This window comes from Hippoglossus hippoglossus, chromosome 20 (assembly GCF_009819705.1).
Source record: "Hippoglossus hippoglossus isolate fHipHip1 chromosome 20, fHipHip1.pri, whole genome shotgun sequence".
NCBI lineage: Eukaryota > Metazoa > Chordata > Actinopteri > Pleuronectiformes > Pleuronectidae > Hippoglossus > Hippoglossus hippoglossus.
Window position 1 is genome coordinate 19,889,736 of NC_047170.1, and position 18,693 is coordinate 19,908,428.

The window sequence follows — 18,693 nt, forward strand, 5'->3', positions numbered from 1 at the left end:
TCATCAACCACTGGGAACATGACGCCTGCTTCATCAACCACTGGGAACATGACGCCTGTTTCATCAACCACTGGGAACATGACGCCTGCTTCATCAACCACTGGGAACATGACGCCTGCTTCATCAACCACTGGGAACATGACGCCTGCTTCATCAACCACTGGGACAGAGTCTGAGCAGCGTTCTGATCTGTTCCTGTTTCCACAGGAACCACGAGATGAGAACATGACTCCACTCCTCACTTTATAACGTCAGTAAACATTTTCCTAAGGAGTTTATGTCTCAATCTCTAGTTTCAAGTCTTCTTCGATACAGCTCCTCCAAATATTACTTCTGGTTTTTGTCACTTTGAAAAGTCTGCAGGAGCAAAAACTAAGATACATGACTCCTTGGTTCATTTTTCAATATAATTGTCGTCTGTTGCTGATTTTGTATTTGTGCTTGTTTCATCTCTGCTGATGTTTCAGGCCGTTCAGTTAAAGTTCATTTTGAAAAACAATAATCGACTATGAAGAGAACAGGAGGAAAATATAAGAGGAGGAAGAATAAAACCAGAGACAGAACGAGCTGCACTCGTTTCATCATAGTTGATGTCAGAGCTTCATGTTAAACACTATTTGTGTTTTGCCTGCTCTCGTGATTGTAACTTCCTGAAAGCTTCAGTCATGCACCTGATGACGTTCATGTGTGAATCCACTGGTGAACTGAAGCTCTTAACGTTTCCAGATGTTCTCAGGAGCCGAGTCCTGCTGCAGATGGAAATGACTCAAACTGACAACGTTTGTTTTCTGGTCTCCTGCATCTGAGTTTAAATTAAAAAAGAAAAGTCCGAATTACAGAATTTACACATTTTAATTGTAGACGTGAAAAACCTCCGCAGGACAAAGACAAAGACAAAGGGAAACGAACGCTGAGGGGAAATCGATACAAGGAGTCGCATGAATAATGAAGAGCTGAGAGCTCATTAGAGACGTTTCCCTGCTTTGTTCTGCTGTGAAAGGCTGAAGACTTTCATTCTGTGGATCTAAAACCAAACCTCAGTTACTCTCAATACATCTGTTTAAAAAGTTCTCCACCCAGGAGGGGACAGTTAGTTAGTTGGTAGCATGACACAAAAACCACGGGACGGATTCGCTCTAAACTTGGGGCCCCGGAGAAAGTCAGGAAAGAGCAGCACGGTGGAGCAGTGGTTCGAACTGTCAGGGTTCGAACTGTGCCACATGTCGTGTTCTGAGATAAAACCAACACCAGTAACTTGTTCAGCTCCAGTTATATGAAGGGAACTTCAGCGACTGAGGCGAAAAGAATTAAATATGATTAAAACATTGCATATACGTTATAGCTAAGAGCTCTCCCTGTAAAGCATTGATATGAAAGGACGTGTCTCTTTCAGGCGATGGCGTCCACGTTGATGTTTGATGGAGGAAAGGCCAGATTCCAGCTTCAGTCTCACACAGAGGTGGAGTCCGGATCTCAGCGAGTGGGAAAGCACAAGTTTTATAAGCAACACACACAGATTCGTCCCTTTGTCCTCGAGTGTCAGAGACTCTTTTGTCCCCTTGTTTGCCTTTTATACGTCTGCATAAACAGATGGACGAGGACAGAGAGGAATAAAGGAAGAGGGGGAATCCATCTCAGACCCGTGGGGACAACTCGATTGTCGAGGCTTAAAGAAAAACCGCTGCGTGGATAAAAGAGCAAAGTCGACGCCCGGAGGACGGACGGAAACGTCTCGGAGTGAAATGTCAACAGACAAAAGACGGCAGAGCGAGAACCTGGAGACCAGAGAGGAGCAGCTGCTCAGTCCAGAGTCTCTGGGTCCGACCGACCTTCTGTGGTCTCATGACTGTTTTCACTGGGAACAGAATCACTGAAGCTTCTTCTGCACCAAACTCATTGTTATTATTCAGCTCTGTCTTTGTCTTTATTCCTGTTCATAGTCAATGATGTGTGAAATCCACACGTCTCGTTTCACCAAAATCTTTCAGGTGAGCAAACAGACCAAAGCAACAGATATGTGGTGAAGTGTGTCAGGATGGAGGGCAGAAGAGAGATGAAAGACGAAGGTCCTCTTCATCCTCTTCCTCCTCACTGCTTCTCTAACATGACGTGTTGCTAGAGCTTCAATGCAAAAACCTGAGTTACCATGGTTACAGTAAATTAAAAACTACTGGAGATTCTTACTTTCTCCGTGGAAATATGAATGTACCTGAACTCATCATTTATCTTTACACATATTCATGGTTTCATGTTTCCGGCCTTTGGGACACAGGACATTGTCTCTGAGCTCTAACTCTCAGCAAAGAGTTCAAACCTGGTCACAACGAGCTGGTGCACAGCCACTTCCTCCTGGTTTCTGTCCCACACACACAAAAGAGTCTTTGTGTCGGGTCTCTCCTCGGCAGCCAACTTCTCCACACAACCATTTAGGAATCAGGCAATGAAAGAACAGAATAATGAGGCAGTTCAGATAAATCCTCGTTTCTCGCCCCCAAAGCCACAAAGGTAAACATGGCACTGCAAATCTCCTGAAGACTCCGACGCTGCAGTGACTCGAAGTGAAGTGAAGTGTGTAGTTGTTGTGTCCAGCTCCAGACTGAAGACTCTGAACACTGAAACCCTGAAGGGACTTGGCCCCGTCTCAAGAACAGAATCAGGATTTTCTTTCTTAGAATTGAGATGAAGATTCTCTCACACAATTCTTTTCAGAATATGACGAACAAACTAAACTGAAATAGGATTGAGTGTGATGTGTAATGTGTTGTTTAGGCTGCGGTTTCCTCACAGCTTCGTCACGCTGCCGTTCGAGGAGATGTCCCGTTGCCACTTTGGAAAAACACTGCTTGTATTCTTTGTGGTTTGGACTTTCATCAACTGGTCTGAATCCAGAAAACCTCTCTGGTTGGTTCTGGTCTCCACCATCAGAGGCTTCTCTTCTGGATGCTTGGTGTGGAACCCCGACCCGAGCCCGTCAGGACCGATCCAGTTTACATCTCTAAGGGTTTCAGGTCTGGTTCTGTTGTCTGGGCCGATTTATTACGACCTGATTAACATGATTGTGAAGTTTCTTTAAAGAAAAGTTTGTTTTTGATAAAAGTAGTGGATTCTAATCATATAAATATAATAACAACTCAAGTAATTATCTATAAATACACAAGTTGGTAAGTAAATGTACTTAGTTACTTTCCCACCAACGGTTTTAGATTTAAAGCCTCTCCACATTAAGAGCCTCTTTACACAAGAGAGGTTTCTGTCACACACATTCTGCTCCAAACTGTGAGTGTGTGTCTGTGTGTGTGTGTGTGTGTGTCTGTGTGTGTGTGTGTCTGTGTGTGTGTGTGTGTGTGTGTGTGTGTCCAAAGGTCAGACGTGTATCAGGGGATGGAGCCAGATGCCTAAACACTGTTGATATCCAGAAAGTGAATACGATGAAACGCCCCATAACCTACAGTGAACACACACACACACACACACACACACAGACACACAGACACACACACAGACACACACACACACACACATCTCAACTAATGGAATTTTACAGCGTCCCATTGCTCAGGATAGAGTTTCCTGGCAGGGAAGCGATCAAAATGCATTGTGGGGAACATAAGACTTCACAGAGTGTTGGAGGGACACACACACACGTGCACACACACACACACACACACACACACACACACACACACACACAGCGAGAGGCCCAACCAGTGGCTGCTGGGATACAGAACATAAAAAAAACAAATGTAGTCTATGAATCCATTCTCTGCTGTTTTAAACTGTAAAAGATGGACGACATGACGGCTCCCAACAGTGAAGCCTAATACTCTCAATCGCCCCCTGGTGGCTGGCTCAGTCATTCCTGCATCTGGTTTTATGATTATAGAATAACTTAAAGATGTTTACACTGAGCAAATATTTCCCCTCAGTCATAATCACCAAATACAGCTCTCGTTGTTTTCACAGTCCAGATTCTTGGCCTTGTTCCCATGGACACACACACACACACACACACACACACACACAGACACACACACACACACACAGACACACACACACAGACACACACCTCATTAATCATTACATTGTTATTTAGAGACATCGTTATAATCTCTAAATATAGAAGACCATGCAGCAGGTCAGTGTTCACGCACAGTTCAGTCAGTTCTCATCACATTTCTGTTTCTACCACAGACGAAGACTTCGGGTTGAAAAGTGAAGCCAGTGCACAAGTGCCTGAAACCTGTATTCTGTGTGCTGACCAGCAGGGGGCGACTCCACTGGTTGTTTGTATAGACGTCTATGAGAAATGAGTCTCTTGATTTATAACGGTTTAACACAAGTCAAACCAGGGAAACGTCTGTGACTGGTGAACATCAACAAGACGACATCGAACCTCAGCAACACACAGAGACAGAAGCACATGTACGTGTCTATCAGGGCCCTTTTACGTGTTAGTGATGAAATAACAGACTTTCAAGAACAAGTCGACTTCTTACACACACACACACACACACACACACACACACACACACACACACACAAACTCTTCTGTCAGAACAAGACTCCGCTCGCCTGATGGAAATGAAACCCTGCAGACACAAAACACACAAACGCACCACGAGGAAAACTCCTGCAGCAGCATATTTAAACTAATATACAGATCAAGTTATCAAGTTACATGTGTGTGTTTGTTTGTGTGTGTGTGTGTGTGTGTGTGTGTGTGTGTGAGTGTGTGTGTGTGTGCGTGTGTGTGTCAGTAAAACAGCTTCTTGGCACAACTGGAAAACTCAGAGACGCAGATTTTTTATATTAATTTTAACAGTTTCAATAAATAGCTATAAACATTACTAACACAATAGCAAGCAAACAACTTCTGAATAAACACCACATAAACAGTCATAAAAAACAAATGACAAAATATTTTCAATAAATTCACAACAGGTTTTTAAACAACATCTGAAAGGTTGAACTACTGAGAAGTGGAAAACTCATTTGAAATCCTGGAAAGCGATAAAAGAAAACATGTCATATCGCCTGTAGAAAAAAAGAACAGCTTAAAGTTTCATTGAGTAAACAACAGACGGTTAAAGATGCGTGACAACACTTTCTGTGAGAAACAGGAAGAATCTGACGTGTGTGTGTGTGTGTGTGCGTGTGTGTGTGTGTGTGTGTGTGTGTGTGTGCGTGTGTGTGCGTGTGTGTGTGTGTGTGTCTCTCTCAGGCCTCAGCCAGACAGCCCATGACCTTCAGCATCAGCTCCTCCTTCTTGAGTCTGGCGCTGGCGAGCACTCCTCGTCCCTTCAGCCAGGACAGCAGCGTCGCAGAGTTCAGTTTGGACAACTGGAGCGAAAAGAACGTAAACAAAGAAATAAATACAGAGAGAGAAACAAGGGGGAGACAACAGAGACACTAAACAAGGACGCGTCTCCACCTCCTCCGGAAATGAAGCCAGATACGAACTCTGCCATCTTGTGCCGATGACGTCATTTGCAATCAGAGTCGGTTCTCATGTCTTCAGTCTCAGCTGTCAATCATCACGTCTCAGCCCATTTATATATCATATTAAATAACTCATAAAAACCAAACTGATCAGAAACATGAACACGTGAACAAACATAGGTTTTAAGAAACCGTCTTCGATAAACTTGTATTTGGGACGGACCAAACTAAAACACTGATCCAGATATTATTCACTTTTAGGAACATAAAATCTATTCTGTGTTGTTTATTCTGTAAAATGAAAGTGTTGATATTCGATACCGATACGTCTGTGAAGGGATCTCATCAGATTCCCATCAGCAAACAGATGAATCAATCAGAAAGGTTTCGAGTGTCTCACATCACGAGACCCATGTTTGACTTTCTCCTCTCGCTGAACTGCAGCTGATCTGATATGGGTTTGACTGGTTGAACTGGTTTTCCTTGATACAAGAGAAACAGGGAAGGTAATTGTGTAATTGTGGTTGTGGCCGTGTGCAGTGATGTCGGTGTGTAAACAGCAGTAAAGCAGAAAATGTAACTGATGTATTGTTTGGTGAAAGCGTTCAGGTTGAGGCTGTAAAACTGATGGATGTGGTCAGTAATCTGCTCGGCTGCCTGTGGGCTCCCGGCTCCTCCCGACCATTCATCACTTTAACAGCCCTCTGGAAAGGATGTTTGTGGGAAACCGAGGCTGACAGGACTGTGTGTGCCGCTATTCATCACACAGCACACTTTAACACGTCACGTTAATGTCTGTTGTCCGCCTAAAGGATGTTTAAGAGGACGCTGCGGCTGGACGGGCTGGACATTCATCACCCGTCAAGTCTCCACTCTCCTGAAACAAAGGACCACACTTCAGTTTCCTCTACGGCCTCAGAGCACCTGCACCGGGCGGCGAGGTTCATCACACAGCACCAAACCTGTGGCTGACGTGAGCGCAGAGCGACGAGGGACCCGCTCTGTCCTCACTGTCCTCACTAGCTTCGTCAAGTCTGTCCTGAGGGCGGCGCCGGAGAGATGGTTGCGTCAGCGCCAGCCAGCGGGGAGTTTGTTAACTTCCATTAATGCTGTTGTGTTATTAGCTGAGAGGCCGCCTCCTTCAGACTCTGGTCTACAAAGGACTTCCTTGATCTGTGTCACCAGCTTGTCCAGCCCTCACTGCTGTCTCCTAGCAACAGAGCTGAGCGTGGACATGACAGGAAAACTTCAATGCCCCTTGATTTGACGTGAGCTGTTCAGTTGAGTTTGATATTAAAGCATCAGACGACAGAGCCATTGCTACTTCGACAACACGGTTCAGAACTGAAGGGCAGCGAGAAGGATCCACACGTTGGAGCCTTCAGCCTCAGCAGGAATAAAGGAATCAAAGCACAGCTACAGATGTGACTCTGCTGACTGGCAGCTGTATGAGTCATACATCCACCTGCTCCATGTTAGCAGATGGGACTAAAGAAATCAAAGTAGACGTTAAATAAATGTTTCTCAAAGATGGTTTCTGTCGTTTTAGGTAGGTGATGTTTGTTCAAGTGTCTTTTTGAGAAAGAGGAGGGAAACAGATAAAGTGAAGTTCATCACGTGTCCTGACCTGGTTGCTTCGGGCCAGTTTCTCCACATCAACGTCTCGAATCGCGGCTCTGGATTTCTTTGGCTTTGCTTCACACCGAACTCTCTGAAACAGAAACAACAGGATGATCAGGAAGCAGCTGATAAGTGCAGCGTTCATACTTCCTGAAAACCCCCCCGGTCTCAGTGACCTGGATGCAAATGTCCACGTCATCCTGCAGCTAATGGCTACAGCCTGGGTTCCATTAGGATTTTTCCGGTGGGATTGTGAAGTGTTTTCATAGAAAGCAGAGTTTTTCCAAACTGAATGAATCAGACCAGTAAAAGCTGTTAAAACAAAAGCTTTAAAAGACAAAGACAACATGAACAGTTCATAACTGCTGTCTCGGGCTAATCATTTAGTAAATGTGTACAGAGAGATTAATGTAAAACAGAAAAGTCATCAGTTACAACTCCTCGTGAGCTTTGGATTCTCAGGAACGCCTTAAAAGAATTTCTTCAGATTTTACAAACGTTCACTTGGACTCAGAGCGGAACTGATTAGATTGAGGTGCAGGTCTAATGTCACAGTGGCTTCACATGAAACTGCTCAGGTTGATGGGGGGGGGTATGATTATGTCATTCATGAACACAAGAGCAAACATGTTTGTCAGACAAAATTCTTTAGCCCCTCAATTACAATGTGAAATCAAAACTAAGAGATGAAATGAAACTATGAACGAGCACTTGTTTGTGGTACTGAGCGGTCAGGGCTCAGGCTCATTCACACAGCCATCGTCTTGTTTAGAAGCAGAAGGGTAATCTGAGAGCCCGTACGTCCGCAGGGCGGATTGGCCACTTTATCACCATAACGAATCCATATGTATTGAGATCAGATACATAAACCATGGACACAGAAACTTTCTCCAAACTGCAAACACGCAGGCAAAACATCCCTTCTCTGATTTAGTAGAAAGGAACATGAATAAAAATCATAAAGATCTCTACGACTATGTTAGTTAGCAGCGTTACACACAAAATACTGGACAGATAATCTCAACGTGTGTGAACTCACCGCTCTGCTGTTCTTGTCCTTATCAGACATATCAGAGGTGGTCAGAGAGGGAGGAGCCTCTGCAGCCGATGGGGGTGTAGTTGCTTCTTCCTGCAGTTGGCGGCGGTTCTGAGCAGCAGGGCTGTTTTCAGAGCCGGCCTTCAGGTGGGTTTCAGAGCTGGACTTGGATTTGTGCTTCGTCTCTGTGTTTGGAGCGAGGACGAGCCCGGGTCTGGACTTTGGCCCAGGACTGAGGCTGGATAAGTGCCTGACTCTGGGCGTAGCTGACGACTGAGGGGCGGTGCTGCTGGTAGGTTTGGGGCGACAGTTGAAGCGAGGAATGATTATCGGAGGAGGAACTGGAAGGGATGGAAAAGAGGAAGAAGGTGGAGCAGAGGCAGGTGAGTTCTTCCTGAAGGCAGGTAGCGTCAGCCTCCTCCTCTCCTCCCCTCCTCCACCCAGCTGCTCCGTCTGCTTCTGGGCCCACAGCAGGGCAACATTGATGTGACGCGATGGGTGCTTGTTCTTGAAGATGGGAACCAGTTTAGGAGCAGGGCTCATCAAGGGAGGAAGAGGGGGGAGAACTGAGGAGGAGGTGGAGCAAGAGGAGGAAGAGGAGAGGGATGAAGCTGGCTGAAAGAGTTGGATAGAGGAGGAAGAAGAGGTGGAGGAAGAGGTGAGGGATGAAGCTGGCTGAAAGAGTGGAAGAGAAGAGGAAGAGGAGGTGGAGGAGAGGGGAGGAGCTGGCTGAAAGAGTGGAAGAGAAGAGGAAAAGGAGGTGGAGGAGAGGGGAGGAGCTGGCTGAAAGAGTGGAAGAGAAGAGGAAAAGGAGGTGGAGGAGAGGGGAGGAGCTGGCTGAAAGAGTGGAAGAGAAGAGGAAGAGGAGGTGGAGGAGAGGGGAGGAGCTGGCTGAAAGAGTGGAAGAGAAGAGGAAGAGGAGGTGGAGGAGAGGGGAGGAGCTGGCTGAAAGAGTGGAAGAGAAGAGGAAAAGGAGGTGGAGGAGAGGGGAGGAGCTGGCTGAAAGAGTGGAAGAGAAGAGGAAAAGGAGGTGGAGGAGAGGGGAGGAGCTGGCTGAAAGAGTGGAAGAGAAGAGGAAAAGGAGGTGGAGGAGAGGGGAGGACCTGGCTGAAAGAGTGGAAGAGAAGAGGAAAAGGAGGTGGAGGAGAGGGGAGGAGCTGGCTGAAAGAGTTGGATAGAGGAGGAAGAGGAGGTGGAGGAGAGGGGAGGAGCTGGCTGAAAGAGTTGGATAGAGGAGGAAGAGGAGGTGGAGGAGAGGGGAGGAGCTACATCAGAAAAGGAAAACAGAGATGAAAGCCAGTCTCCATCTCCTCTACACCCTTGACCTTGACTCAAACTGCTCCCGAATCCACGCCCATTACCCAGAAGCCCCAGAGCTCTGTCCTGCTGGGAGCGGGGGGGCCAGGCTGCTGGCTGCGACCTGAAGGAGGGTCTCACAGGTCTGGGAGGAGGAGCAGGGAGCTGGGTGAGGACGGGCCTGACGGAGGAGGAAGTGGTCAGGTTGACCTGTTCACTACTCTGCACCTGAGGAAGAGGAGAAGCCTGTCAAAGATTTATCAAAGTGAAGCCGTATCGACCACAGTGTCGACCCACCACTCACTGGTGTGTGGCATCGACCCACCGTCACATCACTCACTGGTGTGTGGCATCGACCCACCGTCACATCACTCACTGGTGTGTGGCATCGACCCGCCGTCACATCACTTACTGGTGTGTGGCATCGACCCACCGTCACATCACTCACTGGTGTGTGGCATCGACCCACCGTCACATCACTCACTGGTGTGTGGCATCGACCCACCGTCACATCACTCACTGGTGTGTGGCATCGACCCACCGTCACATCACTTACTGGTGTGTGGCATCGACCCACCGTCACATCACTTACTGGTGTGTGGCATCGACCCACCGTCACATCACTCACTGGTGTGTGGCATCGACCCACCGTCACATCACTCACTGGTGTGTGGCATCGACCCACCGTCACATCACTCACTGGTGTGTGGCATCGACCCACCGTCACCACACACTACCTCAGTTTGACATTTTGTCCTGCGCCATCTTGGTCTTCTAAAACTAGAAGTAACCATATTTGGAAGAGCAGGGGGTGGAGCCTGACTTAGAGCTTGCAGACTATATACGCCCACCTACACCTCCCACCTGCACCCATTGGACAGTAGTAGCTGTCAATCACATGGAGCCATGTAAGTAGGAGCCGCTGGTGATGAGGTGCTGTAAAGAAACACACGTGATCTCTGCAGCAGAATCGATGTGATGCACCAACTCTGGCTTCAACGCTCTGGAGACCTTCCTGTTGCTGTGAACACGTCCTGCTGCGTTCTTCATATGTGACAGAGGAACTCTGACCTCCTGGTCCGGACATTGTCCAGAGTTCATGTCTGTAAACAGCTTAAGGAGGACCACTATATCCTTCTTTTATCTTTTATCTCTTTATCTCTTTGTTGAGACTCTTGCATGAGAGCCTGACACACATTACACACAGGACACACTCACCAGCACTTAAATCTGACATTGGACGTAAATCATGCGCTGCAGAATCTCTCGCACACACACGGACACGTTCCTAACACTGGTTTCTAGGTGAGGCCGTAAAGCACCGAGACAGAGAAGAGAAGAGTGCAGCTCGTAAACGCAGATTTAAACAACAGAGTGTGAGCTTAACGTCCGTCTGAAGGAAAGCCTGTCTGAAATAATGTGGAACAAACAGTTCACTAAGTGCTCAACAGACAGGAGCCTTCAATTCAGCTGCTTCTTTTCAGACAACAACTTCCAGCTCCTGTCGACGGGTCCTGCTGAACACGATAAATATTTGAGTTCCTCACTGAGCGCTGAATCGAGCTCACCTGAGGTTTCTCCAGCTGCAGCACTTTTCTCTCCTACATCTCAAGATGAGAGATAACTTTAATTTCAACCTGCTTCATTACAGCCTTCCAGCCGCCACTATCCACAAACTGATTTATTATTATCACAGGCAATAACAGAACTTTTACGACGTGGTGAGAATTCAGGATTCATTAGAGTTAAAAATGAATATCAATAATGGATTTTGTATTTACAGACAAACAATTCATTGTTGTTATTAAAATCTATTTTCTTCACTTGCTTTTCTTTCCCAGGACGACGAGTCGGATGTGTTTTCTCTACAGTTCTTTATTAACAATTACCTCTGAGAACAATTACCTCTGAAAACTGTCCATTAAGATTTCACAGGGGGGGAAGTGGTCTGATAATTGCACCCCCCCCCCCCCCCGAACTCAGGCCTCGACACACTTGTATTAAATAACCTGCACGTAGTGAGGAAATGAAACAGAAAGAACGAGAAGAAGGAAACTTTAAGAATAATTTAGTTCTGCTTTATACTTTAGTTTGGTTCATGTCCCATCTGCTAACATTGAGGAGGTTTATGACCTATACTGCAGCCAGCCACCAGGGGGCGATCAAGATGATAAGGATATATGAGTGTTTACGTGTGTGTACGTGTGTGTGTGAGAGTGTGTGAGTGTGTGTGTGTGTACCTGTGCAGATGCAGCACTGTTCAGACTGGTCGTGTGGTAACAGGGTTTCCTGGTCAGGCGTGCAGGGAAGCCACACACCCTCTGCACTCGGTCCCTAACGTCAGACAGGAAGGAGCCCAGCGCCCCCTGCAGGTCGCCCCGGGGGCAGCACTGTGCTGGCTGCAGGCGGATGCAGCTCAGAGGGTAACTGCTCACGATGAGAGTTAAAGGAACATTCTGCAGATTCTACGGATCAACTCAGACTTTATTAACAGCTAACTTTTTTATTGTTTAATTCTTCTTGCTTCATTATTATTCGACTGTTCTAAATGATTCTACATCAGTATTTAGAACGCGTGTGAGATTTACACTAAATATTCATCAGATTCTGTACATTTGCTCTCGCTGATACTGAATCTATGATCTATAATCGTCCGTGTGAGGATACGTGAAGAGTGTCTCTCCCAGCAGCCTGAAGTAAACGCTGCAGTAAACCACCTCTGCCTCTGTGAGCTCAGGGAGTCGGTAGCCGTACTGCAAACACACACCAGCTGTCATTGAACATCCTTGAAACAACTTCTATTCACTGTCATTAACACTTTGACAAGGATCATAACACTCAAAGAAGTGATCATATCAATCAGGTCATCTAATTAAAGACTAAATAAATATAAATCTGACTCTAAGTATTTCATGATTCTTGCTGTTTCTGCTTTAAATAACTGAGGTTTGGAAAACTGTCCCTGCTGAAAATAGAGAAACACATTTATTAAGTTCCATTTTGATCTCTGCATTTTTTTGCTGTCATATCTACAGATTTTGTTTAAGTGTGTGTGTGTGTGTGTGTGTGTGTGTGTGTGTGTGTGTGTGTGTGTGTACCAGGCTGTTCCAGTGGTTCTGCAGGTCTGTGTAGGTCCTGAAGGGTCCGTCTCTGGGCAGCTGATGGCTGATGGTGATAATCTGACCTTTCTTCATGCTGAACACACACACACACACACACACACACACACACACACACACACACACACACACACACACCTGAATAAGACCTGCAGCTCCACCTGCTGGTCACAGTCGATGTAACAGTGGTCTGGGCAGTAAACTGTTCTGTGATAAGAACTGAGGAAACATATGTATCTTAAAATATTATAAATATTAATCTTCATATTTCAATCATTTCATCATTTATTTTACATTGTTTATTTAATGTTTAAAATAAAAAAATCTATATATAAAACATTTTAATTATTATAGCAATGACTTGCCACCACAGATCTGTGGCATATCTATATCACAGAGAAGTGAATCTGTGAAGCCTCTGCACTGTGTCCAGCAGGTGGCGCTGTCTTACCTGGGCAGGACATGACACCAGACGGTTCCCCCAGTGGAGGACGGGTCGAGGATGGAGTCGGGATCACTGCAGAACCTCCGCAGCACCAAAGGAGGGAGGTCGAAGTCCTCCAGCTGAAACACACACACATTTATTCATTTATCTACAGAACCTCGGTTCAGCTCCTGTGGTTTTGGATCCTGTTCCAGAATAAAAGTGACTTTACTCCGATGCAGATATTCTTCTGTTATAAAACCTAATTCAAACACTTAAAAATGAGTAAACAGATTAATAATGTGTCTTCAGTGTTTGGTTTTCTCACTGTGGTTGGGGACAGTCTGACGCTGTGTGTGTTGATGCTGATGCACAGTTGGCCCTCAGTGGTGCTCAGCTCCATGCCTGACACACACAGACACAGACACAGACACACACACACAGACACAGACACAGACACAGACACACACACACACACACACACACAGACACAGACACAGACACAGACACACACACACACACACACAAACATATTTACACAGTAAACTAAATAACGATCAAACAAGGTCTGTATGCACTAGGGGGCGTGTCAGTCTATGTAACAGAGTTTTGTGGTGAAGCAGCGAGGGACGACGGGACGTGTTGTTAGAACTCAGTGTTTCTCTGACTCGTCTCTGATTGGCTGTGAGTCGAGCTGCCGCTAACGTTTGCTCTTTTGATTCTTCAGACAAACACTGACGCATGCACAAAGAGGATATGACGCCACCAACAGGCGACCGACTGAAACGCACCTTGATTAAAACTACAGATTGAACCTGTTTTAGTTGCTGATCTAAATGAGGTGGAACTGAAAGAATAATTGGTAAAAAGAATGAAGTGGTTAATTCCCTTATATTTACAAATATGATCTGGTTGTAATCTACAATGTGCAGAACTCAAACCCAGTCGGTAGTAAAAGAGGTGGTGACACTCACTGACAGCGCTCTGTGTCCCTCTCTCTCTCAGAAAGTCCTTTCCTGAGAACAGACACAAAACAAACGTCACATTGTTTGATATAAAGCAGCTGAATACAGGTCTAACACAACAGCACATGGAAATCAATAGTTATGAGTAATTTAGCTCTGATGTATCGATAACTTGTTTTTATATGAACTCTTTTTTCTCAGATAAAACCAACTCCCTAACAAGAACCAGTTCGTAACCTTCACTTTACCTTCAACTAACCACAACTCACATCTGACCTCTCACATTAACCTGGATGTCAGAAAGACGTTTAGTTTCATAAGAACCAAGCTTCGGTCCCCACGACGTTCACACGCACACAGACTGGTTTATGACACACTTTGTGCGAGGTTAAAGCTTGGCCACATGTTGCAACACTCAACTGTCACTTTGATCAAACACACACACACACACACACCCTGGCCTTGATAAAGTAAATAAAGATTTTGTATGAGAGCAGTGATTACAGGTTGGACTTTGCTGTGAAGCAAACTCAATCTAACACTCGATTCTGAACCTGACTCGAATCAGAATCTATAATCTTTATGTCTAAATAGATATATAATCTATATACTGATAATCACAGTGGGCTGGGCTGACAAGTTTGCTATTTTTTCTTCTTATGAAGTTGTTGATCAGGTGTCTTTCCCTAAAGGGACACATGGTGGCGCTGTTTTCGAGTCATCAGCTCAACATGGAGCATCACATCTCTGTGGCAGAGGACTTCTCGCCACCACCTGCGCCCACGTCTGCTGTGAAGGTGACGACGAGTCCCTGTGGAGGAACGTGCACAGGGGACGGTACCTGAGACGAGGTAGAGTCCTGCTTTGTTCCAGCTGGGAGACAGTCTGGTGATCAGAGAGTAGGACAGACAGCACTGGAGGTCACCTGGAAAGACACCCTGAGGAGAGCCCAGCTACACACACACACACACACACACACACACACACACACACACACACACACACAATCCATCAAATAAAAGTAGACGTTCAAATTTATAGTTTTGAACTGAGACACTTTTGAGTCCTCACACCTGCAGACCACGTCTCTGCCCAAACGCCTGGAGGACGCCTTTCTGGAAAAACGCGATCTGTAGAAAGAGACGAGAGTTAAACATCGACAACTCAACTGGAGCATTTTAGTATTTTAGCAGGAAGAATTAAATAAATTAACGTTTAAATGCTGCATCCTTTCATTAAGCCCATTTCTCTCTTTGTTTTCAAAAGATTCAATGTGAGGAATTTGTAAATATTTTAATGGAGCTTCATCGTCGACAGTTACAGGAAACATGTTGAACTTTTAATATCAGCAGATGAATTTCAACACCTATCATCTATCTGTCTCTCTATCGTTAGATGTTGTGTTATTACACACAAGTGCATTTGTTTGATTCCTAATGCTCCAATTATTGAATATAACACAGATAATGATAAGGAGCTTTGAAAATATTTAAAATTAAAATGTTTGGTTAGGTTTGTGTGTATGTGTAAGAACTATACTAACCCTGGGGCCATACTACCAATTATGTTATTTATATTATATTTTATACATGAAGAAAAGACAAACCTTTAAGGAAACTAACATTCTGGTGCTGCAGCATAAAAACAGACAAAACTAACAAAACGACGTGTTTCTTACTGCCATGACCACAGTGATATCAGTGAAGGAGTCAAGAGCAGGAGAGGCCAGGATATCAGAGTACAGCAGCACCAGCTCTCTGTGGACACACACACACGCACACACAGACACACACACACACACACAGTTCACTCAAGGACACGTCCACAGGACTGTTGCATTCAGGTGAAACAGTAAAAGCTGATGTTGTCGTTCACACTGAGCAGGATAATAAACCTGAGTTCTGTCCGGGGTCAAAACTCTTTGAAAGCTTCATCGTCACCTGACAAACGTCTGCACATCTCTTCTTCCTTCAACCCCCCCCCCCCCCCAACTGCTTCATGTTGTGATCATATCAACCGACCACACTGAACACAACAGTTGTGTTTTCTCAGCTGATCTGTTTGGATCACTGATGCACATGTTAATTATAAACCCACGTCCTGCTACAGCCTGTGTCTCTAACAAATACTTCCACGGTGTCGGAGTCACCAACGTCACCACATTATGTCCATTGTGTTTTAACGAGGATATTTCACCAATGGTGGAAGTCATGGACTGGTGAATGTTAATTTTGGTGTTGTAAATAGACTGGTTCTGTCTTATTTGGGTTTGATTTGTGTTGTCTCTATATTTATAGTTATTTATAATAAATGATACGATTAAAATGTAAAATCTCTTATGTTCCTATTTTTTTAATATTGAAAATGTTTTAAAATACAAATATTAGCAGATATATTTGCATCAGAAATGTTTTACTAATATCGACTCATTCGGGCTCCAACAAATATCAAATATTTCATATGAACACTATGAGAGAGGAATTTTACAAATATCCACTATTATTGAATCCATGTTACTACTATTACAGTTTGTCCTGTGAAGCAGCAGCAGGTTGTGTGTGTACATGTTGTGTAGTTAGTGTTTGTGAAGCAGCAGCAGCAGGTTGTTTCTGGTCATGTTGTGTAGTTGGTGTTTGTGAAGCAGCAGCAGCAGCTTGTTTCTGGTCATGTTGTGTAGTTGGTGTTTGTGAAGCAGCAGCAGGTTGTCGGTTCCGACTCGTTCAAACACGAACATGTGGGAACATCCAGGCGAGGGGCGGAGCCTGTGGAGCAGCAGGAGGCCGGACATGACGTATAAACCACCAGAAGATCTGGAACCTCCTCGTGTTTCCAAGTTGACGTCTTCGTCTTCTACGTGTACGACTCGTACATTTCAGGAACACGTCTGGACTTCAGTTCACGTCTGAAAACAGCTTCACTGTCACTGTCATGAGATTCTCACCTGCAGGTCTTGATCTGTTTGCTCCTGGGCTCCTCGTCAAATAGTGTCAGAGTGACACAGACCAGATTCTTCAAGTCTGGAAGACCGAGGAAAAACAGGGACTGCTGGACTCCACTCATCCTACACACACACACACACACACACGCACGCACGCACGCACACACACACACACACACACACTAGTTGAATCAGTTACTTGACGGCAGCATGTATATTCGTGACGTTAAAGCTGTGTGGATTGTGGGAGAAGTGGAGACATCTTCACAGTTTGTGGTTAAAACTGTACAAATATCAACTGTTAGCTTCTCGTGTAGCGGCTCAGTGGGAAACATCAGGATTCTCCTGTTAGCCGCTGCCACGTCTTTGATATTAACAGTTTCATTTGAATAAAACTCTTTGAGCTGTGTTATCGTGTTGTGAATATTAGAAACATTAATAGAGCTTTAGGGCTAAAACGTGAATCAATGATAAACCTAATAGTCATAAAATGAATCGTTAGCTAAACTGCTAACTCCGTACTCACCTCTTGTTTCCTGTGCAAACCAAACCCAGTTAGCTTTTATCAGATTTAACTTTCTATCCAGTCACTAAGATTATATTCACATTCACACTAGACTCTAAAAGTTGTTATTAAGTAAAGAAAGTTATAGTTTTATGAGAATTATCTGAGTAAAGAGTCGAGTGAACAAACTGAGCCTTCAAAACGAGAGCTAATGCTGGTGTTAGCTAAAGATCAGAGAGTGAGGGGAGAGGTCTCACTCTGATGACATTTATAAAAACAAAAATCTGTTTGGGTCATTAGGTCAGAACATGAGGTTTAGAATAGAAAATAAAGGTTATATAACAGAACAGTTTCATGGATTATACATTTGTTTTACTGTATAACACTACACTGTGGATATTATATATATATATACACATATATATATATTAGAATGTCAAAGAGAAGAATAAACTTCACAGTTATTGTTGACTTTCTACTGTTTACCTGTTGTTGTTATTAATAATAATAATAATGATAATAATAATAATAATAACTATAATAACAATAATTAATCATGTTAATATTTCCTAATTAAACATTTGTGTGATTAATCATTTCTTTATTATTATTATTTCTATGTTAGAGTGACACATCTATCCAGAGACAATCTTTGGCTTGTAGTGAGCGGGAAAGCGTCCAGGAAGTAAAATCAGGAAGTTTATCTGAACTGTTTCACAGTTTATCACGTTGTATTTACCCTTTAAAGGGAGAGAAGAACACTGGAGAGAAGAACACATGGAGAAGAACACATGGAGAAGAACACATGGAGAAGAACACTGGAGAGAAGAACACATGGAGAAGAACACAGAGAGAAGAACACAGAGAGAAGAACACATGGAGAAGAACACATGGAGAAGAACACATGGAGAAGAACACTGGAGAGAAGAACACAGAGAGAAGAACACAGAGAGAAGAACACATGGAGAAGAACACATGGAGAAGAACACATGGAGAAGAACACTGGAGAGAAGAACATAGAGAGAAGAACACAGAGAGAAGAACACATGGAGAAGAACACATGGAGAAGAACACATGGAGAAGAACACTGGAGAGAAGAACACATGGAGAGAAGAACACATGGAGAAGAACACTGGAGAGAAGAACACAGAGAGAAGAACACATGGAGAGAAGAACACTGGAGAGAAGAACATAGAGAGAAGAACACTGGAGAGAAGAACACATGGAGAAGAACACAGAGAGAAGAACACATGGAGAAGAACACTGGAGAGAAGAACATAGAGAGAAGAACACAGAGAGAAGAACACATGGAGAAGAACACATGGAGAAGAACACAGAGAGAAGAACACAT

The 18,693-nt window shown here is 44.5% G+C and overlaps 1 protein-coding gene and 1 long non-coding RNA gene across 2 annotated transcripts; both read right to left on the reverse strand.

Annotated features, from left to right (window-relative positions):
- Positions 1-5,180: 5,180 nt before the first annotated feature.
- Positions 5,181-17,581, reverse strand: LOC117754272. Its single transcript, XM_034573100.1, has 15 exons — positions 17,369-17,581; positions 16,841-16,962; positions 15,578-15,656; positions 14,973-15,029; positions 14,741-14,852; positions 13,909-13,950; positions 13,263-13,339; positions 12,962-13,074; positions 12,490-12,586; positions 12,059-12,144; positions 11,632-11,818; positions 9,254-9,619; positions 8,099-8,824; positions 7,067-7,150; positions 5,181-5,340 (listed from the first exon to the last, which is right to left on the reverse strand). The coding sequence occupies exons 2-15, from the start codon at positions 16,957-16,959 to the stop codon at positions 5,218-5,220; spliced, it is 2,268 nt and encodes a 755-aa protein (XP_034428991.1). The 5' UTR covers positions 16,960-16,962; positions 17,369-17,581; the 3' UTR covers positions 5,181-5,217.
- Positions 13,986-14,344, reverse strand: LOC117753603. Its single transcript, XR_004612276.1, has 3 exons — positions 14,224-14,344; positions 14,108-14,188; positions 13,986-14,070 (listed from the first exon to the last, which is right to left on the reverse strand). It is a non-coding gene; the product is annotated as an uncharacterized LOC117753603 (long non-coding RNA).
- Positions 17,582-18,693: the final 1,112 nt, after the last annotated feature.